Source organism: Lissotriton vulgaris, chromosome 6 (genome assembly GCF_964263255.1).
Source record: "Lissotriton vulgaris chromosome 6, aLisVul1.2, whole genome shotgun sequence".
In the NCBI taxonomy this organism is placed as follows: Eukaryota; Metazoa; Chordata; class Amphibia; order Caudata; family Salamandridae; genus Lissotriton; species Lissotriton vulgaris.
The window spans coordinates 501,531,098-501,555,180 of record NC_141694.1 but is presented as its reverse complement, the minus strand read 5'-3'; the positions used below and the strand labels follow the sequence as shown (position 1 = coordinate 501,555,180).

The 24,083-nt window shown below is 42.6% G+C and overlaps 1 protein-coding gene across 1 annotated transcript in view; it reads left to right on the top strand.

The window, feature by feature from the left end:
- The window catches only part of LOC147707493 (CD109 antigen-like), an 899,009-nt gene that overhangs the window by 804,091 nt on the left and 70,835 nt on the right, over positions 1 to 24,083 (top strand). Inside the window, exons 28-29 of the mRNA XM_086926509.1 lie at positions 2,861 to 3,016; positions 3,117 to 3,182. Coding sequence (XP_086782635.1) covers positions 2,861 to 3,016; positions 3,117 to 3,182 — 222 coding nt within the window. The remainder of the gene's footprint in view (positions 1 to 2,860; positions 3,017 to 3,116; positions 3,183 to 24,083) is intronic.

Below are 24,083 nucleotides of genomic sequence, written 5' to 3'. Positions count from 1 at the left end.
CCTCACAACTTACGCTGATGATACACAACTGGTGCTATCTGTACATAATGATGGCACTTCAGTTGCTGCAAATTTCCAAGAGGGAATGCGGGCTATCAGTACCTGGATGTCATCAAACTGTCTCAAATTAAACTCTGACAAAACAGAGGTGATGACATTCGGGAAACTGGAACCTGCTTGGTCCCCTCAATGGTGGCCACCGGAGATGGGAGTTCCACCCCAACCAGTCACTAAGGTTCGCAACCTGGGAGTTATATTTGATGATAAAATGACCTTTCATCATCACGTCGACTCTGTGGTCTCTTCATCTTTTTTTATCCTGAAAAGGATCAAAAAACTGTTGCCATATTTTCCCTCCTCAGCCGGCAAAACTCTAATCAGCACTTTGGTCTTTTCCAAAATAGATTACTGTAATGCCCTCCTTCTAAATGCCCAGGAAAAAGTCATGAACAGACTGCAGCTAGTCCAGAACGCTTCTGCTAGAATTTTACTGGGAGTTCCCACGTTCATATCCATTTCCCCATATATCTGGCAACTCCACTGGCTCCCAGTCAGGAGCCGGACAAAATTCAAGGCACTTTGCATTGCCTATAAAGCAGTCAACAACTTGGGCCCACAGTTCCTTAGAAGAGCCCTCTGTCCCCTGGTACATTCTAGAACTCTTCGCTCCTCCTCTGCTCACTTGCTTAAAGTCCCGCGAACAAAGAAGGCCAACTGGGGTGACAGGTGCTTCACAGTTTCCACGCCCAAACATTGGAACACACTCCCCCTTCACATCAAAACTGCCCCTACGCTCATCAGCTTTAGGAAAAAATTAAAAACCTGGTTCTTTACACTATAATTTACCTGCTGTAGCTACGGTTCTGTATTCTGAGCGCCGAGAATCCTCCGGGTAGTTGTGCGCTTTAAAAATTGCATAAACATAAACATAAACATATCCCATCGTATCTCCTCACTATAGTCGAGGAGCTACACAGTTCCAACTGGGTACAAATTATCAGGGACACCAAGGGAACCCTAATAGAAAAAATATTAATTGGAAATGGACTAAGACATAGGTGTGTCCTGGCTCCTATTCTCTTCTACCTGTTTATTGCCGATTTGCCATCAATCTTACGGGAAACTAAGGGTGGCAGCCATAAAATGGATGGCAAACATGTTGCTTGCCTCCTTTAAGCAGATGATCTGGTAATTCTAGACAAGACTTAGATAGGCTTACAAAGAAACTTGGAAAGATTTATGGAATACTGTAAGCACAAACAATTGGTAGTGAATATGGAAAAAACAAACGTTGTGTGCTTTGGTAATAAAAAAACAAAGTTCAGCTGGTACCTAGGCCCCACCAAACTGGAGACTGTAAAGTAATAGAAGTATTTAGGGGGTCTGGTTCAATAAGTCACTAAAATGGGAAACCCATCTGGAATCATTGAGATTCAGTTAGTGGCTTTAAGAAATGTAATAAGGACTACGGGGAGATGTCAGAATGGCCCGCCCTGAAAGCCTTTGTAGTCATGTTCCCACAATTCCAATTTGTAAGTGAACTGCTATATCTAAGTGGAAAAAACAGATGAGATATTGAAGAGGTCAAATGTCTAAAACATTTACTGTCACTACCTAAATCGTCCATGATCCAGTCTATAAGAACAGAGATGGAACTGGTTTTATGGAATATAATGGCCTGTATGGCATTGATAAGCATACTGGATGCGCCTAAGCTCGAGTTAAGAGCAAAAGAACTCTTTGTGGTGTAAAAATGGAAATACTGCAGAGTAAATTAAAATGGGCTAAGGTGGAGATTAAGAAAACTATGGTAAAAGTTTGTAGCAAGATGAGAATCAAGCTGTGAATGGAAGAACTACTAATTGAGACTACAAAAGGTGAGCCAAGAGCTATAGGCTCTGAATTATCCTGAGACAGTGACAAAAAGTACCTTGATGAGAAAAAATCAGTTCACTTTGTCTGATCCATGGAAAAAGGAAGTAGGATACCCGTACGTGGATATACTTCCAGATAGCCATCTGAGAAGAGAAGTGTTAAGAATAAGAATAGGAATTTACTCTTATTATGCTAATGAAAAGATAAATATGGTCATGATTGATAAGAAGGGAAATTGTACATGGGATCTAAACACTAAAAGCAATATATTGCACTTCTATTGGGTTGCTTTAAAGTATTAACTGAGCGGAAACAGTTTTTATGCCCAATCTTCTTAAAATATGAGATTAGAAATCGACCCTAAGCTATGGAATTTATAACTGATATGCGGACCTTAGATATACTGTGTGCCATAGGGAGGTTTATGATTGCTGCTAAAAAGGTTTATATGGGTGTACAGATTTTAATGTAGAAATAGAAATAAGGTATACTTGGGATGTTCATAAACTTTTTATATATTGCATTACTTAATGCATGTTTTTAATTTTTGTATTAATATATGCATTCGTTGAATTTTTAACCATTTTTAACTGTTTGTTTCAATTGCTATACATAGAGTATACATCAATAAAATGTTTGTTTCATTGGTGTACTCTGAGTATCTATGTTCTTTGCACTTTTATGGTCTTATTCAGACGAAATAGATATTTTTTTATTGAAATATTATGCGTAATATGAATATCAAATTTTAACTTTAGGCGAGAGCATTTTGAGTAACAGATTACCATTCTGAGTAGTCGTAGGCCCCACCAACCCTTCTGAATGCAATATCTCACCCCCATATTAGCAGCACAGAGGACTCGGAAATGCATTTCCAGTTGCACAGAGTCTTTACTTGCCTATTTGGTTTTGGAAACCTCAAATAACTCATTATTTAAAAAAAAAACACGTGCTTAAGTTTATTAACACTGTGTTTTGTCCATAGGATACAATACTGGCTTTGGAGGCGTTGTCTACCATAGCCTCTTTGGCAACAGTTGGGACAACAGAAATGAGTGTTTTTGTGACTGGAACAGATCCGAACAACACTGTGGGATTTAAAGTGGATGATGTAAACCTGTTCCTTTTTCAGAAAAAACAGGTGAAGTGGGTTATTGAAAAAATAATATTTAGAAACAATGATTTTAAAGACATTGACGTTTTACTAATGAATCTTTAACTGTAATTTTATTTTGTAATAGATTGAAGTTACACAGCCTTTGGAAATTAATGTGTCTGCTCACGGAGTTGGTTTGGCAGTATTTCAGGTAAGTCATTTTAACCACGTTCTTGATATAACCATGGCTACCACATACATTTGCAAGAGTAACTCACACCACAATCCATTGCAATATAGCAACTAAGCTGGAGTAGGCTCTCCAGCTCAAATGAACAGGCGCAGTGATGCAGCTTGTGGGTTTCATAAATAGCTCAGCAAACTAGCATTCACACTCCATATCTACACATGTGGCATCAATAGTATCAAATAGGTAAGATGACCTCATGGAAGCAAAGTGCTGTTTAAGAGATTCTACAAAATGTATTTCCTGGAATGGTTGTCTGTATGTGGAATTTCTTTTTTGGAACCTAGCCAAAAGGGTCAAAGACAAGCATAACGCCAACGAGTAGATAAGAGAGGCTGCTGGTTTATGGACTGTTAATGCATTGTGATATAGTGTTCTTTAAAGATGTGTGCCTACAACTCTTTCCTAAATTGGAGTAGAGCTGGGACACTTCTGATGGGCAAGTGGATGGTGTTTCACATCCAGGATGCATACATGAAAACAGTCTTCTGTCTTGTTTTTAGGTCTAGATTGGGCAGGGCATGCGCTGCTCTGCAAGCCATGCTGCATTGGAGTATCTACTTGAAGCCCCGTCCACTCTCCGGCCATATTTGTCATTGGCTTGTGTTGTTGTCCCTTCTTAAATGCTGGCTTCTCATTCATTATTAGGCTTGTTAGTCCCTCCTTAGTACCGCCTTGTCTTCATTTGTAACCTCCCATGAGTACTGGACCTTTTTCTTGTGGTGTTACTCGGTCTGCTTTATTTAATCGGTGAGCACTATTTTATTTAATGATCTTTCCCCTATTCCACCCACGACGGGGCAGCACATCGCCCACTTTTAAATTATTATTACTAATGAGTTTCTTTAATTTGCAACACGGTCTGCTTTCACTTTAGCAGCTACTCGTCTTTATTTTCTTAATTTAGCAGCCACTTCTTGTTTTCATTTTCGGTGCGATTTCATTTAAAACTTTTTTTATTCAGTGATATATGTGCTTTTAGTTTGACAATGGTGGCTGACACAGCACACAGCATTCGTTGGACGCTGCCCTTGTCTACTGTGTTTTTTGTGCTTTAGGTCCATCAAAGTCATCATGAGTCTCTATGATTGGCGAAGTAGGATTCGAACAGTACGGTGTGCTTTTTCTCCACGATGGTGCAAATTGAGAGAACTGGAGCCTGGAAGATTGTGCCGGCCCCTAGCGAGTGTAATGTACCGGATAGCCACTGGAAGTGGCGACGCGTAGCCAGTGAGCTTAAATCAGGACAGAGCAAGATAATAGATCCAGCATAAGTAAAACATTGCTCTTCTGCGATCGCGATGACATGATTTTTTCATGTCTCTGAATTCCCCCTTTCCTTTTGACTGCACCTTCTCTTTTATATCTACCTTCCTTTGCTTAACCCCACGTTCTCATTTCTCTCCCACTAATTGCTATCCTCTCTATGTCGATCTCTCGGTGCAATCTTTTCACTCCTGCTGCCATCCCCCGTATCCTACTGTGGGCGCCTCCTTCTTCATTTGTAGCTTTCGATCTCATTTGCCTTTTTATTCATTTATGTATTTTAATGTAGTGCAGACCTTATCCAAAGGTTTTAGCGTGCGTTAGAATAAAAGTGATTCATTACATAATGTACAAATTTACGAAGTCCTGATGTAATGTAACTAGTTCGATTGTAAAGCACTCTGACACCTTCGGGTAAAGTCAGCGCTATATAAAAACGCATAAATCAAAAAATATTGTTGCAAATGCACTTTTCTTGGTAGTGAAATGCATGGCAAATCCATAAAGGGTGTACGTTTCAGGGTACTAACGCTGATGTTTCCTTCACGTTATTTCTGCATCGTGTGTGTGTTTGGAGGGCGGGGCCTCATCTGGAGTTTTATCACAATATCTGTCATTTCTCTGGTCTGCGCTTATCGGTCGTGGACGTTGTCACCAGAAGCTCCCTTAGCTGTGCCTCCCACAAACAAGCTGGAGATGGCTGGGATTCTCCTTCCCCCGACCCCGGAGAATAATGGACGCTCACACACATCTCTGCCCTTCCTCCCAGTCTAAAGGTGGAAAAATGCAGAAGCTCCGATGTTATTACTAATTGCATTAAGCGTCGTGGGGTTTACTATGAAGAAATCCAACCTTTTGATTAGGACACTTTATACAGCAATTGTAAAATGAGATCTTTTTAATATTGGGGTATACTAAGGTTTGGGCCGCATCGATCCATGTCTAACTGGCAGCATGGGAACAATGTTGCTGTTTTTACAAGCAGGACCGACAAAACGCAAAAGCCAGAATTGTTTTGGTTTCTCATGCCTAACATGGGGATACTTGGGATGATCAACTTTTGATAATCTGTTGCCGGTGGCACTATCACATTGAATGTCACATAGACAGGAATCATTATATATAAGCACAGACTAAAATACAGTAATTATACATGCATCCACACATAACAAAACTTTGCTGTTCTGCCATTAACGTACTCCCAAGCTTCCAAGCTATGGTGAACAGCCATTGCGTGACACGGTACTCACAACCTGTCAAGTAAGCAAAACCATATATTTTTTATGATGAAGAAAACGTGATGGTCCTGGATTGGATGCGGGACCTCATCATGTCAGTATATTGGCTAGAAAAGTTCCTGCCCGTCATTCACTTGCTCAAGGGGACTTGGAGATAGTACAGTGGTTTGCGATTGGTCAGGAAACAGCCTTTTGTTATCTGCAGTTTCTCAAACTCTGCACTTGCTACAACTTGAAACAAAAAGCATTTGCAATGCAATAGGTCGCACATTTGCAAGATTTCGAGCTATTGCCATTGTAAATGACAATGCCTTATATTTATGTGCTTTGAAAACATGCAAGCAGTGCGTAAACATGCACTTTGGACTTATGAAAAGCAAGGCTGGCAGCAAAAATGCGTATTTACGGATCTGCCTGCAGCTTTTATAAATACATAAATAAAAGACATTGTCATTTACAATGCCAATAGCTCAAACTCTAACAAATGCGAGACCTATTGCATTGCAATTGCCTGTTTTTCTTCATTTTTTAGTCTAGTCTAATGGTGTCCCGGCTGTAGGTGAGACGAGAACCACCAGAGGTGGTCAGCTTATCTGCAAGATGCTGACCATTTTTACAAAGTTCTTGTTGTGATGGCTTTGTAAATAATGCTGCTCGTTTTCAAGATGGTGCGGGCCGGCAAGGGGAACCAATTGAGTTCCATTACAATGGGGTTGATGCAGTCATATTTTTTCAGGCCCGGGATAAGATGTGTGTGGGAGCCTCTTAATAGGTGGCAGTGTGGAGTCTGGGGGTTGATGGAGCAGATCATTACCACCATCCCAATGCGAGATTAGGAGGGCTTGTCAGCAGTTCTGAAGTAGCTTTCTTAAAGAAACAATTGAATAGCAGTTTTGGATTCACTTTCTGGAATACACAGTTTCACTTTCATTAGAAGAAAGAGCCAGTTCCAGGACACATTTGTTGCGCTTGAATGCCCTAGATTACTGTCCTCGTGTGTTATGGTAAGCACCTTGAACATGTTTCTTCTCAAATCTTTGTTAAATACCGTTCAAAAACTCGTATTTTCTCAGAGAGTAAAGAGTTTTAGAATGAGCGAATTATTGGTAGTAATATGGTGCAAAGCTAGTTAGTGCCCGACAAAAAGTTAAGAAATTAGAAATGTGTAAACTGACACATAAAACAAACTTATAAAGGTGAAAGGGTTAATGAACTGGAAGAATTACTGCTCCACGTAGATACATGGATTCATAGTGGCTTAATTGTGTCTTGAGAGAAAGTATTTTTGCCGAGAATGGAAAATCAGTACCTTTACACAGACAATCTGTTTTTGCAGTGAAGTAAAAAAGAGTATATTTTAGTTGCTCTTGTGGTTAATATCAGAGTTGTACGGACTCAAATTATAAAAACTTCTTAGTTCTAGGAATGTGAGCTTCCTTTGGTTGTAAAGAAAATGGTGGTGGTTTTGTTCATATATGTTAATCGTTGTTAGTAACATTTTTCTTATTATTCTTTTTTGGGGGGGAAAATTGATTTAAAAAAGATTTTTTGCAGCCTAAAAATATAAGCTTGCCAGTTTATAATTATGAAATGGGTAAACATTTCTATGAAGTGTCATCTACATGTCTGTTTGGTATGAAAAAGTAAATAAATTACTTCCAAACGTCTACTATCATCTTATTCAATTGGTGCTATTTTGTAAGCTGCACAAAAGAATGGTAAAACTGCCTGTAGGCAATGTCTATCTAATGGTGCTTCTTCTGCAGTACAGTGTGATCATTTGGAGGGTTCCTCCCAGTAAAATTACTATGTAAATTGTGGAAATTATTTCAAAATATTTTTCTGTCAACTATTTTAAAAAGTAAAGACATAGGTGTGTGCACATTGCCAGCCATAATCTAAGTATTGTGGGGCTGTTTCACCAAGGGGTTCATGAGTGAAGTATTACTACAGGAATATTACAAATACGCATGAATCCCTTTGTGAATATTCTCCAAAACGTCCTACTCTTTATTTGTAAAAGTTCAAAGAAAACACATTCCTTTCTGTGTCTACTAATAGTATGTGAATATTATCATGTTAGGTGTTTAATGGCCAATTCACAAACCACAAGGGAATTTAATAGCATGTGAAGGACTACAGGAATACTAGTACATTTACTCATAATTACTTTTGTGACATTTTTACTGTACCTTTTTGATGTCCTGTTACATTAAACAATTATTTCTGGAATGAACATAATTTAATATGTTAAATGATATCCAATAAGACACACTGTGTAACACAAAAAACTGAAATAAATTCAAAGCGCAGTCTTTACTATTCCTTCCAGTGATCCATATAAATTCATTCAGTTAATTGGACCTCCCAAAATAACTAGTATGTCCTCTTCTATATCACTAGTATGTGGTACTCAGAGCCTTCCTTCATTGCGTAAAGGGACGTAAAACACAACGATTATCACTAAGAATGCAATAACTTGCCCTCATTTGTTTATTTTCACTAAGAAATAATTAGTGTTTGCTCCTGTCCTCAGCCGCACTCTGGAAATTACACCCCGCATTGTGCAGTTGGGATTGAGGGAGTAGATTCATGACACCAGGGCTGAGCAAATCTTTTTAGGGGTGGCCTGTTTGGTCACCAACCGGGACGCAGCTCGTGCCTGGAAACTGCAAAAACACAGACTGTTGGTTGTTGTTGTATGGGGATGGACTGGTGCGCTCACCAGAAGAAAATGATTTTTGAGACCCTGAACTGCCCTGAGAAGCGTAGCTGAATATGGAGGACATGGTGTAGCTATTATGGTTCGTCTATTTGACCTTGTAATGTTTTGCAATGAATGACTGGGCTTGTTGTACTATTGTGCATGTACAACAAACTTTCCTGAACAGTTATAATATGTGTCTTGCTGCAAAATCTTCAATAAAGTTGCTTATGATAAAATTAAAATAATTGGTGATGGAAGCTATAATTTTATCTGTTGAGCTCTGCTAGTATTTAGCTGATAGAGTCATAGAGCACTGAATTAGAGCTTTTTGTGATTTTGTATGTCTTGGCACACTTTTCCAAACCTTCAAAAATCTTCTTCACTCGACATCTTCAAAGACATAATGTATTTTATTCTGTTTCCTAGCAGGAAACCAATTTTTCTTTTCACAAAATGGTTTCCCTTTTTGTGTACTGACCTTCTTGTGTGAGACACAAAGCACACACAAGCCCCTTAAAGTCTGTTCGGTGTGCCTAACCAGCTCTCATTATTCTGACTCCTGTTTTTCCTGTCAGAAGATGTCCACACAATGCTGAAGAGCAGCTAGAAAATCTGCTTACAAGGACTACAGAAAGACCAGCACAATCGTAATAAGTCAACATCAGGAATATCCGAGTGATGCAGAGAGTGTGATCTTATACTATAGCTCATTTCACTGTTTCCAAACCCAAAGAAATCTCTCATTAGGAAAAATGTGAGCACAGTCATTCAGTGGTAGGGCCATGTTGACCGTCAACCGCTGATTCCCCCTTAAGAAGTCATTCACTGTTGAAAGGAACAGGGCAAGCCGACACTGGAAACTCCATTGATGTAGATGAGGCATTCAACATCTACAGAGACAACACCCAGTCGGTCTTTCTATCTGTCTGTGCATTGGGTCTACAAGATGAAGAGGAGGGTGCAGCGTGCACCGGATTCAGATTACATCAGGATGTTTTGACCGTCCTGAGGAGTCTCCAGGCTCCTATGTTCCAGTGAAATGCCCATGCTACAGGAAGAAGATCCTTAACTCCAAGAAGACATTAAAAGGAGTCCTTGCAGTAGGAGACAGCGCATAACAGGATTAGAAGTGTGCGATATGTTACAGGATGTATTTTTCACACACTCAATATATAAAGACATTACAAATGTATACCGTTTTTGGTGGGAATCATAACTTTCAATACAGAGTCATGCATTTTGGTATCCTGTCGGCTCTACAAGCATGTTCAAAGTGCATGGCAGTAGTCACACCACAGAAAGATGAAAATAAACATGTACCCCAACTAAGCAAATTTGCTAATAAAGCTTTTGATATTCAGAAATCCCAACATCACTACAACACAGAAGTCACCATTCTTTACTGCTTGGGACTCTGAGCAAATTACTCAGATGGTTTGGCTGTCCTGGTCCAATCATCCATTATCTAGGATTGACTCTAGACACAAAGTGCCAATTGTGCACCCTTCAGAGGAAGAGACTGTGATGTGTGCATCTGAAGTGTCAGAGGCTTTGAACGATGAGCCATCAGACAGTCCGCCATATCTTATCACTTCTGGACTCAATGGCATTCTGCATATTTCTGGTACCCTGTGCCTAATGACAATAGGACTGTTACAATGATGCCTGGAATGCGAGTAGTGCAGCTCTCAAGCAGTTGAGAAAACAAAATGCCTATCTCAGGTTGCATGCAAGTCTCTTCCTTGATTGTACCATTCATCCAATCTCCAATAGGGTGTTTATTTTCATCTGAAGCAGCCATTGTGATGGATGCTTCTCTACGAGGTATGGAAATGTAGTCTGATGAACAGGAGACTCACCACACCAACCTACTGATGACCTAAAGAAATAAGGCCCAACTCCATTTTAAGTATGCAGCAACTACATTTTCTGCATTTCCGCAAAATCATAATGTGTGCCTTTGACACAGATGTCATCTGTCCTTATCTTTCCAAAAAGTGTCATGTCGTTTAAATATAGACATCAACAGAACTACTGATGCAACATCAGTTTGGAGCCTTGTTATCTTAATTGTAAGGTCAAACAAAGAATAGTCAAGATAGTGTAGTCTGAGTTGTTGTACTATTTCTTTATATGTTTAAAGGAATGCATCTTAGACTAGCACCTTGATGCTTGTTGGTTAAAAGAAAACATTTCTACTGTGACATTGCAAATTCCGTCTCAGATAAGATACAGTATAAAAAGACAGTCACTTGACCCACCTGTCAGGAGAGGTCCTTTGCCCCAGATTATCGCAAACAAGATACTGCTAGACCAAAAGACGATCCTGCTTGGCAGATGTGCAGCTGCTGTATAGCACTTTTGTACTGAAAGTTGATACTGAGTCAAGGAGGAGTTGATGATGTTTATCTTTTTCAGGGAACACAACTTCCCTGAATCCTGATAAATATAGCATTCTGCTGTAAACGAGGTATGTATTGTGCTCATCTACCCTAAGAAAATATTTCTGCTAGTTATCTACTTTCCATGCTCTACTACCGTAGCGCACAGATAAAAGGTTTTAGGGGGTTAGGATTTCAGATGACATTTTGACCATGTTAGAAACGTAAAAACATTTTTAATTTTGTTCACAATATGTATTTCTTCTGTTTTAATTGTATTCTGTGTCGGTATTTTTGATGTGTTGAGCAGCAGGGTGCAAAAACGCACTTCTTAGTTGAAGTGCCTTTCTCATTGCACATCTTGCGTGTGTGATTGATGCGAATTAAAAAGGTTTGATTCTGATCACTATGGTGTGACCGGATCCATGTTTAGGGACTGTTAATAACCCAAAAGCATTGATGCCACTTCAATAATGTATTGGGTGGAGTTCTGCGGGCCAACAAGAACCTATCTCTCACATTCAAGTGTAGTGCATTGAACTATGTGCGCTCATGTCACTTGTGGTGGTCATAGCAAACCTTGGAGAGCTGAGTCAGCTGATTCAGTTTATGCAGCACTGAAGTTGAGGGCAATCCTCACTTGTTCCAACAGACAATAAAATGTTGATGCATTTTAGCAACAAGGGGGAAATCACAAGATCCAGAGTTCAGTCTTTAGGAGCACAGGCAATATGGAAATGTATAATTGTGAGGAATTGCGTAGTCTATCTACTTGGTGTACAAAATGCACAAGCAGACTCTGTTAGCTGAGCCTTCCTGGAGAATCACAAATGGACATTAAATGATGATGATGTTACGCGATGGTATTTGCAAATGGGGATTTTCAAACACAGACTGACATATAAATGGAGAAACTATGCTTCCAGGTATTACCACTTAGGCCGTCGGGGGCAAAATCTTTTTATCAGTTGGTCAAAGAAACTTTTCTACACATTCCTCCAATCCTGCTGACTCCATCAGTAATCCTCAAACGAACTTGCAACAGAGTAATGATGATCCTTATTGCTCTGAAGTCACCACATCTATAACGAAACACTGATCTGCTGCACCTATCTGCATGTCCCCACAAGAGACAGCCGAGCAGACCGACTCTCCTGTGCAAATTTGGGGTCCAGATCCTACATGCCAGCCTTCTGTCACTAAACTTCGCAGCTTAGTTCCTGAACTCTTGCAATATGTTTTCATAAACCTTCTGCAAGATTACATGTAAATTCTGAAAGAAGCAAAACATACATCCACCAGAAGAGCTTATTCCTTCAACTGAAAGAGATTCTGTATCTGGTGTATCCAGAAAAACAGTAATCCAACCAGATGCTGAGAGGAACCTGTACTTCAGGCTGCAGTTTTCTTTTAAAAAGTTGTATCTGGCAGCTATTGCTGCCTATAGTAAAAGTCCCTCACAAACCTATTTTTTCAAACTCCCAGCAGTGAAAGACTTCCTAAAAGGATTAAGAAAGCGTTTCCTCCTTAAGGTTTCTCCCCCTTGCAATCTTAATGTGGTCCTTTGAAAATATGTTATCCCCCCATTTCAACCTATCTGTGAGGAATCAAGGACAAAGTTGCAATCAGAAGCCCTGTTAAGGTTTCAAAACCATGACATAATTGTAGTTAGTAAATAAAGTCCAGTCCCAGGACTATCCATTCCACCTGTGCTTCCCTGGAAATGCATTGTTCCCTAAGAAAACTGTCCTAATGTTATCCCATATTTATTTGTATCTCCCACTTGTTCTGTCTGAATTCATTACTTTAATGACAATGTGAATATCCAGTACCTGCTGGAACACTCCATAGGATCTGTTTGGCTGGGATGCCACCATTTTTGGGACACGAGGACAACTAAGAAAATACATTTATTGCAGGTCTCTTATTAAATGCCATTGTTGTGGTTTCAGAATATCCAGAAGGGAATATTAAGGTCAAACAATATTGTGACCACAATATCATAGATCCAAATATCAACAGGGTAGTATGTATATATTTTGTACACCCAAATCCATACATATTATAACTTAACAATCAGTGGCGGGGGGGTTGCAATGTATTTTTTTTTAAATCCACACTTTCCATGCAACTGGGTCCCACGTTTCTGCTCCTACTCTCCTCTGTTAGTCTCCAGGAACAGGAAGCACAGCCAGGCTCCCCTGACCAATCACAGCACTGCAATGCACCGGTGTTATTGGTCTGAGCGTCATACTTCGACGCTCGGCCAGGGAATGGGGGCCTGAGCATGTTCTTCACGCAGGCTGTAATGCAGCCTGCGTGGAGAACAGGGAATATGCGCATAACTGCTGGCCAAACAGTCAAGTGCCCTTAGCAGTGGGCAAACTTCCAAGAGCAGAGCAGACCCGCCCACCCTTAAAGCAACAACTCAAAGTTATTATCATTTTATGTTTCCTTTATTTGCACCGCTTAAAATCAGTGGGGTGACACTAGACAACCATAGTAGAGGAGCCGCCACTGTAAACACTGTGTGTGTATATGCATGGTCAGGTGACCGAGGCCGCTTGGACGACCGAAACGCGTCCTGACATTCGTGTATGAGAAATAAAAAAAATGCTGCACAAAAGTTTGGTCTACGCTTGTGATTCCGAGTTCTAAGCGGGGAGGATTACGAGTTGGTGCTCATATATATATATATATATATATATATATTCACTGAAAAAACCATAGGTTTCACACCAGTTATAGTTAGGAATTAGCATTTAAAAAACCTATTAAATTCACTGACAAAACCAGTTATAGTTAGCTGGAAATTTTACTGACATAAAACCATTGAAATTCCCACGTTATAGTTAGTTGGACTCACTATAACTTGCGCGCCTGCAATGCACTGCTGATGACGTCACATATTACATCACTCATGACATGGTCAGTGACATCACTCATGACATCACTGATGACACCATCCTTGTGACAGAGTGACAGACCTAATTTCAGTGTAATGTAACGCTTGAAACAAATATTCAAAAATAGAAACAAACATTTTCAAAAAAATGGAGATACCCAAACCAGTAACAACAACCAATTCAGTAATTCCACCATCTATATACTCATCCACTCATTCACCAACAGTTCTATATAGTCACTCATATATATACTCACTCATCATATGTAGTGATACACCTATACATCCTGTTACACATCAGCAGTCATCCAAAAGTTACTCACACACATACTCACACATGCACATAAACTATTGAACATCCATTTATTTGCATATACATTTATACACACACTACCACCTTACTTCTAAGGAAACTTACACATACTTACTCTCTTAAACAATCACTTATAGAAACACATACTTATTTAAACAGGAACTCCTACAATCTCTCACTATATATACTATACTCACTTATATACATCAATACTCACATATACTAGATTAAAACATATGTCGTTAGTAATGAAGACACTAGTGAGACAGTCATTCACTCACTAACACACACATATACACACTCGTCCACCCATACAGTCCTGCACATATTCTGTCTTCAAAACACATACAAACAGTGAGTCAGTCACCAACCCCTGCAGCCACTTATACACAAAGAGAAACACTGATACAAACATTTAAATATTTAAACAATACTCGCTAATATATGTATTCACTAAGATACACTTAATAAGCCAGTTGACCAACCAATTTTTTTTAAAAAAAACATCCATTTACACACTTATTTAAACATTTATTCTTCCATCGACCTTTACAAATACATATATAAAACAAATTTATTTTTCAGAAAGACACACATTCACTGGATGGTGTCATCAGTGATGTCATGAGTGATGTCACTGACCATGTCATGAGTGATGTAATATGTGACGTCATCAGCAGTGCATTGCAGGCGCGCAAGTTATAGTGAGTCCAACTAACTATAACGTGGGAATTTCAATGGTTTTATGTCAGTAAAATTTCCAGCTAACTATAACTGGTTTTGTCAGTGAATTTAATAGGTTTTTTAAATGCTAATTCCTAACTATAACTGGTGTGAAACCTATGGTTTTTTCAGTGAATTTCAAAGGTTTTTTAAATGCTAATTCCTAACTATAACTGGTGTGAAACCTTTGGTTTTTTCAGTGAATTTCAAAGGTTTTTTTAATGCTAATTCCTAACTATATAAGACCTGAAAGCCCACCAGGAATCTCCAGTATGCGCCAGGGGACTGCATTGCAGAGAGGTGTAATGAAGCCACAACCCTTTTTACACCTCTCTGCAACGCAGCCCCCGTGCATGTTTGTAGAGGGGGGACTAATTCCCCTTGCATACTGGGGGTCCCTGGATCATATCTGCCCAAACACCGATATTCCGAACGATTGTAAATGACTTTTCTTGAGAAACATTTGGATTTGGATTATCATGTCCTATACTTTGGAATTTTTGAAAGACTGACTTTGAGGATGCTATAAATTACTCAAGTCTGCCCGAATTGTGTGGGTAAAATTGATACCTAGTCACTTTTAATAAGAATATACTTATGTCTCGTCTAACATTTGGAAGAAATATCTAGTTATATGACAACGGGATACCGACATAACTTGAAGGAAATAAGAACGCCCTGAAGAAGTTCTGTTGTACAGAACGAAACGTTTCGGCTGGCTGTGGTACATAAACTTAAGGAAAATAAAAGCATTTGAATATACACCAAGATTCAGCGCTTCAATAAGTACTCTAAGTGATATGATTTGATTGGACTCATTGTGAAAGTGGTGCTGTGCCAAACTTTGGAATATTCTCCACTACTCTCTACTACTTACTCTCTCCTACTCTCTACTACTCACTCTCTACTGCTCTCTACTACTCACTCTACTACTTACTCTCTACTACTCTCTACTACTCACTCTCTACTACTCTCTACTACTCACTCTACTATTCACTCTACTACTCTCTACTACTCACTCTGCTACTCTCTCTACTGCTCTCTACTACTCTCTACTACTCACTCTCTACTCTCTATTACTCACTCTCTACTCTCTACCTCTCTACCTCTCTCTTCTTCTCTCTCTACTAATCTCTACCTCTCTACCGCTACCTCTCTACCTCTCTACCTCTACACCTCTACCTCTCTACCTCTCTCTACACGCACACATATAGACATATATGCATATATATATGTGCATATGCATTTATATATATGTATGTGTATGTATAAAAAAAACAACTAAACATTTTTTTTTCTAAACAGCTACTTTTAAAACTGTCATTCTTTTTTCCCATGGTACGCTCCCCGGTACGCGCACCCGTGCGCGTACCGGGCGCTCCCCCCGCGAAAATCAAAAAAAAAAAAATTTTTTTTTTTGCCCCGCGGGGCCCTTTTATGGCCCCCACATCAAACCTAGGGGGTCAGGGGGGGTCTACTCTGCCCCCTTATGTTCATTTCCCTCTTTGTTTTGGCCACCTCTTGTGTCTCGATTTTACCGAGACACAAGATGGCGGCCGCTCCGGACTGTTTAGAATGTTTACAGACACCCGAGAGCCAATCAGCTTTCCTCGCGCAAGTCGCGTGGCGCGCACGGTACGCGCACCCGTGCGCGTACCGGTGCGCTGCTATAGATATATATATTTTTTTGAACCTTAATTACTCAAAATCCACTGGAGCACATATCTTGAGACATAGCAAAGGCACATCGGGCTACCAGTCCCTACAATTTTGCCAAGTTTGGTGGAAATCCATTCAGCCGTTCGGGCTAAAAGTGAAATCGACCGCCCTATGGAAATTAACATGGGGAAAACGCGTTTTGGGACCCCCCTTTTATCTCGGCCCCCGCTTGACGAATCCCCCCCAAACTTTCAGGGAAGGACCGGACCGCCATGAGACCATTTTCCTGAAAATTTCAGGCAGATTCGTCAACCGGCGCCAAAGTTATTCAAAATAGAATGTTGAGATTTAACATTGAAAATTATCCTAACTATAACTACCTACTGGCGACCGCCAGTAGGTAATATATATATATATATATATATATATATATATATATATATACATATATATATATATATATATATATATATATATATATATATATATATATATAGATATCCGACAGAACTCCCAACGCGCCACTTCTAACCCTCAGATCGGCGAAGCGCACATACAGGAGACGGACCACGAAATGGATGACAGGTATTTAATCCAGTTTAAGAAGTTTCAAGCAGGAAATGCATAACGCGTTTCGGGCTACAAGCCCTTGTTCACATGCATAAATAAGTCTGTCACTTTTTTTGCTTTTTATAATGCCTGGTGAAAAAATGATGATAAGTGCATGCCCCTCCCACACATCATGTGGTCAAAACCATGGTAAACACACTATGTGTTGTGACATATGGAAAGCAGACTGGGTACATAATATAAATACCAGTATTTACATAGTAAAGCATTTTCTTTTAGCACAAGTAAATAAATAAATAAATAAATACATGTTATTTCCGGATAAATCCGTTAGTAACTTTGGTTATTATAAAGTATATCAACAGCCAGTACCCATGTCTATCATGGGTTGGGAGAACTCTTCTTCAACATATGTCACTAGCATATTTAGTGGTGGGCATAGTGCAGAGAATAGAGACTAAAGTGCTAAAAAAGTGTGCAAACAGTGCATGTCCTAAAGTGCAAAACATATCAGTTTGATATTGTATTTACAAGAGAGGAAGTAAAGTGCATGATTTATGATAAGGATTACCTGCATTAAGAAATGAATAATACATGCTAATTGTACAGATGGACCAAAAGTCACATTCTGGAAGATAAAAGCCTGATAAAAAACATTTCATATATAAACAGGGTTCATCATAAAAAGTGATAAAATGTGATATTGACAACACCCTGTGTGTAAAACAGTGCTAAAATTGGAAAGGGGCGACCAACTCGGTCCCCTCGAACTTATGGCAGAGTGCCTCGATCCCCCCGGGAAGCCATTTTTGGGCGGGAGGCACGTCTCGGCTGGTATGCCCGAAGCGGCGTAGCTGGGGCGCGCCCGTTCCCGCCCTAGAGTGGGCTGGCCTAGACACTGACGCAGCCAGCCACGCCCTCGGGGCAGGCAGGGGCGGGTGTACGCCCGCCCTGAAGACGGATAAGAAGGGACGCAAGACCAGAAGACATCCTCTTGTTCTTGTGCCCTGAAGCTGCACCTCCTCGCTGCACGTGAGCTCGGGACAGAACGAAGAGCCAATTTTGAGCGTTTTAATCTTTCTTTTTGTCTTTTAGATACTTCGTTTGAAAGATGCCCAAGAAAGGCGCGAAGAGAATGACGACTGACCAGATGGTTCGGGTCCTCATGAAGGAGATGTCCGAAATAAAGAAGCGGTTGGCGGAGCGAGACGGGGAGGAGGGATCGGGGCGTCCACCGGCTGGAGGGAAGCCAAAGAGGCCGAGAAGGGGGCCAGCCGGGGGAGACGTCCCGGTCCCCTGTTCCCCGCTCGAGGCGCCAGCCCCGGTACCGGCCCCGGTACCGAAGGAAGGGAATCCGATTCCCGTCGTAGTCACCCCGACATCCACTGAGGATATGCCTCCCGAGTTGGCGGCACAGTTAGCAGCGTGGTTGGGGGACAGTAGCGAGGGCGCCACGGCTGCCGAAGCGCAAGCACTGATGAAACTGTTGCGCGAGAAACGTGATACAGCCAAGGTACCCGCGCCGGCTGCGGTGATAGACAAGCCACGAGTGGCGGAAGCAGCGTTCGGTGCAGGTAAGCGGCCATTGCCGATCGCGAGGGATGAGTCAACACCCTCTCGTAGAGAAAAATTGGGGCAACATGTTCCTTTGACAATAAAGGAGAAGATTTGGGCGGGGGAATATGTAAACATTTTCTCCTTGCTTGTTGATCATTATGAGGTTGAAACTGTTAAGAGTCAAAAGGATCTGATGCATCCAAGTGTTTGGCGCGCAAAAATGGCCGCCTTTAAAGTGAATGAGAATATTGGCAACTGGGGCAATGCATGGGGAATTTTTACGTCAATTTTGGGGGAACGTAGGCCTGAATTGCTCCCTGAGTTTCCAGTATATCAGTCACGAATTATGGGGTACTCGACATCGCACCAAGGTAACCAATGGTTCTGTTATGACAACCTTTTCAGGAAAGCGATGGAGCATAACAAAAGTTTAACCTGGGACTGTTATGGTTCTTTGACATGGGATAAAATGAAAGAGTCAGGGATGTTGAAAATGCCGTTGGTGGGGAGTACTGTTGGTGAGTCCTCCCGCCAATATGGGGGGACGCCCTTTCGGTCGGGTACGGGCACCGACGATTATCCGAGACCCGCCGGCAATGCAGGGAAGAAGGGTTTCTGTTTTAATTTCAACAAAGGTAAATGTACTAGGCCCCCGGGATCGTGTAAGTTCAAGCACGAATGTAGTGGTTGCGGGGCACCCCATCCTGAGTCCTCGTGCAGAGCCAGAACGGGTGAGAATGGGGGTAGAGGAGGCGCCAAACAGGTCTAATGTAGTCCGAGGGGCGCCTTTACCAACCCCGATTGATACCTTGGCGATGATTCCCTGGCTCAGCGAATACCCAGATCGTACTTCTGCTGGGGTGCTGCGGAACGGTTTTTCATATGGTTTCCGCATCCCGGTGGGGGACTTTCAGGGTGTCGGGACGTGCAAAAATCAACTTTCCGTCTTGCAGCATACGACTGTAGTGCAGGATAAGATCCGGAAAGAGGTTATCCGAGGTCGGGTTGCCGGCCCGTTTAGTGTTCCCCCGGTACAGAATTTTGTCTGTTCTCCTTTAGGGGTGGTCCCCAAGAAGGACCCAGGTGAGTTTCGATTGATCCACAATTTATCAGCTCCTCATGGCCTTTCTGTGAACGAAGCAATTGATCCAGAGGTATGTTCGGTGCGGTACGCATCATTCGATGAGGCCGTAGCCATTTTGAATCGCTTGGGGCCCGGGACGCTGATGGCGAAATCAGATATCGAGTCAGCGTTCCGTTTGCTCCCGGTACACCCGGACGACCAACGTCTTCTGGGATTTATGTTTCAAGGTTCGTATTACATGGATAGGTGTATGCCGATGGGGTGTTCTATATCTTGTGCATATTTCGAGAAATTCAGTAGTTTTCTACAATGGGTTTACACGAAGGAAACGGGTTTTCGAAATGTGATGCATTACCTTGATGACTTTCTGTTCCTTGGGGCCGCTGGGGATGACGAATGTGCCCGGGCCTTGACTGAATTTTGTGTATTAATGGATCGATTTGGCGTGCCATTGGCACCAGGTAAAACTGTGGGTCCCACGACTTGCCTCGAGTTTCTGGGGATCGAGTTGGACTCTAGTGAGGGTTGTTTTCGTTTACCAGCTGCCAAAGTATCGAAATTCAGGGCAGCCCTGCAAATGTGTATAAATGCATCTAAAGTTACGCTGCATCAATTGCAGCAATTGGTGGGAAAGTTGAATTTTGCCCTGAGGGTGATCCCAATGGCCCGCCCCTTTTCCCGTTCAATTGCCCAGGCGATGGTCGGCTTAAAGGAGGGTCATCATCGCACGAGACTGTCGGCTGAGGTCCGCCAAGACATGCGTATTTGGTTAGCATTTTTGGTGGATTTCAATGGTCGAGTCGTCTGGAACAAACCAGCCTTGTCCTCTGAAGAGCTTGGTCTATGGACGGATTCAGCGGGAAGCATGGGCTTTGGCGCCATCTTCGGCACAAAATGGTCGGCACAAAGGTGGCCAACATGGTGGCATGAAGAGGGGCTGACGAGTAATATTGCTTTCCTTGAATTGTTTCCCATTTTGGTGGCCCTCCGAACCTGGCCCGATGGATTCAAAAATCACTCTGTCATATTTTGGTCTGACAATATGACCGTTGTAGAATGCATCAATAGTCAGGCAGCACGTTGCAAAATGATTTTAAGGCTGCTTAAAGAAATTGTCTTACTGTGTATGCAACTGAACGTGGTATTCAGAGCGAAGCATGTCCCTGGGGTGATGAATCAGGCGGCTGATGCACTGTCTCGTTTTCAAATGCAGGCTTTCTCGGGTTTCCTTCCCTCAGCGGACCCAGAGCCGGCACCCTTTCCCGAAGCTCTCTGGTCTCTCGGTGCCCCGAACTTCGTTACCTCGTGGGAGAGAGTCTAGCACCAAGGACGAGGAAGGCATACGAAGGGGCGTTTCGGGCATATTTAGCCTTTTTGGGGACTGAGAGAGGGGGGCTTTGGGGGCATGAGGATTGGGTAGTACATTTTCTGATGTCCTTGCGTAGGGCTGGGAAGTCGGTGGCTACAGCCCAGAGGCATCGTGCTGCCATTTCCTTTGTTGCCAGGGCTCATAATATCCAGGACCCGACAGCGTCTTTTGTGGTACAGAAGGCGCTGCGTGGGTGGCAACGCCTTGAGGGTCGCAGGGTAGATGAGAGGCGCCCGATAGGTCTGGATAGGTTGTCCCAGTTGCTGGCCACACTCCCCGCCACATGCTCGTCTCAGTTCGAGGCCTGTTTGTTCCGAGCTGCTTTTACGCTTGCATTTCACGGGGCGATGAGGATAAGTGAGCTGGTGGCAAGGAACAAACAGGATGTGGTGGGGGGTTTATGCCGGGAACACGTGCAGATCTGGGGTGAGACGATGACTGTATCCTTTGTCAAGTCCAAAACCGATCAAGGTGGGGTAGGGGACTGCATAGTCATTCGCAGGATTCCAGGGTCCTCCATGTGTCCGGTAAAGTGTTTAGAAGACTACCTAGCACGAAGGGTGGCATCATGGGGAGGGACATTGTTGAGACACGCGGACGCCACCCCACTGACGAAATTTCAGTTTCAGCGGGTGCTCGCGATGTCAATTACCGCAGCGGGCTTGGACCCGGGCGAGTTTGGGACCCATTCCTTTCGGATAGGGGCTGCCACTGAAGCTACAGCCAGGGGTCTCAATGTGGAACAAGTGAAACGTGTGGGGCGCTGGTCCTCCAATTGTTATAAGAGGTATGTGCGGTTGCACATGTTGTGAAGCTATGACAATGTACTCACGCTTCTTGTCTTTTGTTTGGTTTTCAGTTTCGCAAGCCTTCGAGGCGGGGCGGACTATGCAGTCGACCCAACACCAGGCCAGCGGTCAGACATCACCGGCTGTGAGGAAAGAGGTGTGGGTCGTGGGCCACTCATACGTGAGGCGTGCCGCTGACGTATTCAAAGCAGGTGACATGATTCACGTAGCTGGGGAATACGGGTACAGGGTGTCCTTCTACGGAAGGGGCGGTCTCTGTATTGACCAGTTTCAGGCATTCTTTGAGGGTTTGTTAGGGCGGACGAGGTCACCGCCGTCTATAGTCATAGTACATTTAGGGGGCAATGATTTGGTCACCACCGGTAGACGACTTCTCCTAGAGGCAATGCTTTCCACTGTAAGTTGGTTGGCGAGGAAAGTTCCGGGGTGCATAATTGCGTGGTCTCATATGATACCACGAAAAGTGTGGCGGGGGGCCGTTTCGATTCCTGCTTTGAATCACTCTGTTAGAAAACTTAATAACAAAGTGAGTAGGTTGTTCCGTTCCAGGACATTGCATTCTATCTCGCATGGTTGTATTAATGATGACAGTATGTATCTAGGGGATGGTGTGCATTTGTCTCGGGTGGGAAATGAGTTACTCATAGGAGACTTCTTAGCATGGTTAAAAAACGTTGGAACATGACCTTTAGGTAGGAGTTTTGTGGGGGTCCGGATAGCCGGTCAACTATCCGGCCTGTGGCGGTAAGGTCATGATCGGTGAGCACTAATTAGTAGATCCCTATGAGTGGGCGTCACCCAACACGGATGGGAGCGCTCGGGAGAGGTGGCCATTGGCCCCTCAATGGGGAGGCGGTCCCTTCTAAGGATGGGTCGCCGGAAGTAAAGGAAAAGGCGGTCAAGGCCCCTTCCTTTGTAGGAGGGGTTACAGCCCCCTCCTGGGGAATTTCCCGGGGCCAGTGACATCTGCGACGGCAGATGCGGTAAGTTGTGTAGGGTTGGGATAAGGTCTACGATACCTTCTAGATACCTCACACGAGTATTCGAACGACCTTTAACTGGCGTCGAGTCTTTAGGTGCCCCCGTCAAGTCAAGGGAAATTGGTAGTAGTTGCACTTGAGGTACGCCTCCGTGCTGTCGCCCCTCCCAAGTGGGAGGGGTAAGTCGGGTTAGGGATCTTGACACCGGTTATGACCTTGCCGTTGGCCCTTAAACGTTAGGATGTACAATTTCAATATGTCAAGAAAATGTTTGTAGGATGCTAGTTCGGCTAGGAGAACCTCTGTATTAGAGAATCTGTTAAGGTTAGCCAAACATCGCAATGTGGTAATGAAATTGTACATAACATGAAACGTTTAATGTTTTAATTTTGTTTTAATAAATACGGCCGGGATGGTCACTCCATCCCACTTCCAAAAAACTTCAAGAACTGTTTCCGGTTTCCCTCCTTTTTGGGATTTGTGTTGAGAGGGGGTGGCGGGTATCTCGGCCATAATACAAATATTATCAAATATTAAGTTAAATAACTATATACAATGAGGTTGCTGTTACAAGGGGATTCAAACCCTGGCTAACAGGGATCCTGACTAGCCAGGGCCATCAAGACATAACTGATAATTTTGAAGACTGGTTCGACAAATCCCTTGGTAACAGGGAACCTGACTACCAAGGGTAACGTGATATCAAATTATGAACAAGAGAAGCCCCCCCGAAGATAGACAACAATAGACAAAGGCCAGCCTACAGAAAAGTATGTAAGTCTTCCGTGTTGTTGAGACCATGCGGCCACTTGCTATCGAACTCCAGGATCATGTTGGATTCGAGTTGTCTGAGCCTCAGCTCTCTGTTACCGCCTCTTCTGAGTTTAGGCACTGCCCCTACAACAAAGTATGTGAGACAATTAATGTCCTTGTTGTGTTTCATCTCAAAGTGGCGAGCCACTGGGTAACTGGGGTCACTATGTAGAATTGCACGTAAATGTTGCAGAATCCTAACGTGCACCTGCTGCTTGGTACTGCCAATGTAATTCAAACCACAGGTGCACGTTAGGACATAAACTGCAAATTCTGTCTTACAGGTGTATTGACCCACGATGTTAACTGCCTTATCACTGAAAGGGGTAGTATATTGAGATTTATTAACCCCAAACTTACAGGCGCGGCAACTAGAGCATTTTCGAAAACCACCTACAGATTGTAACCAATTTGTTCTTTCTTTTAGTTCCGGACATGGTTGGTCCAGAACAGCGCCCATACTACGCGCCCTACGAAAGGTTACAGTGGGT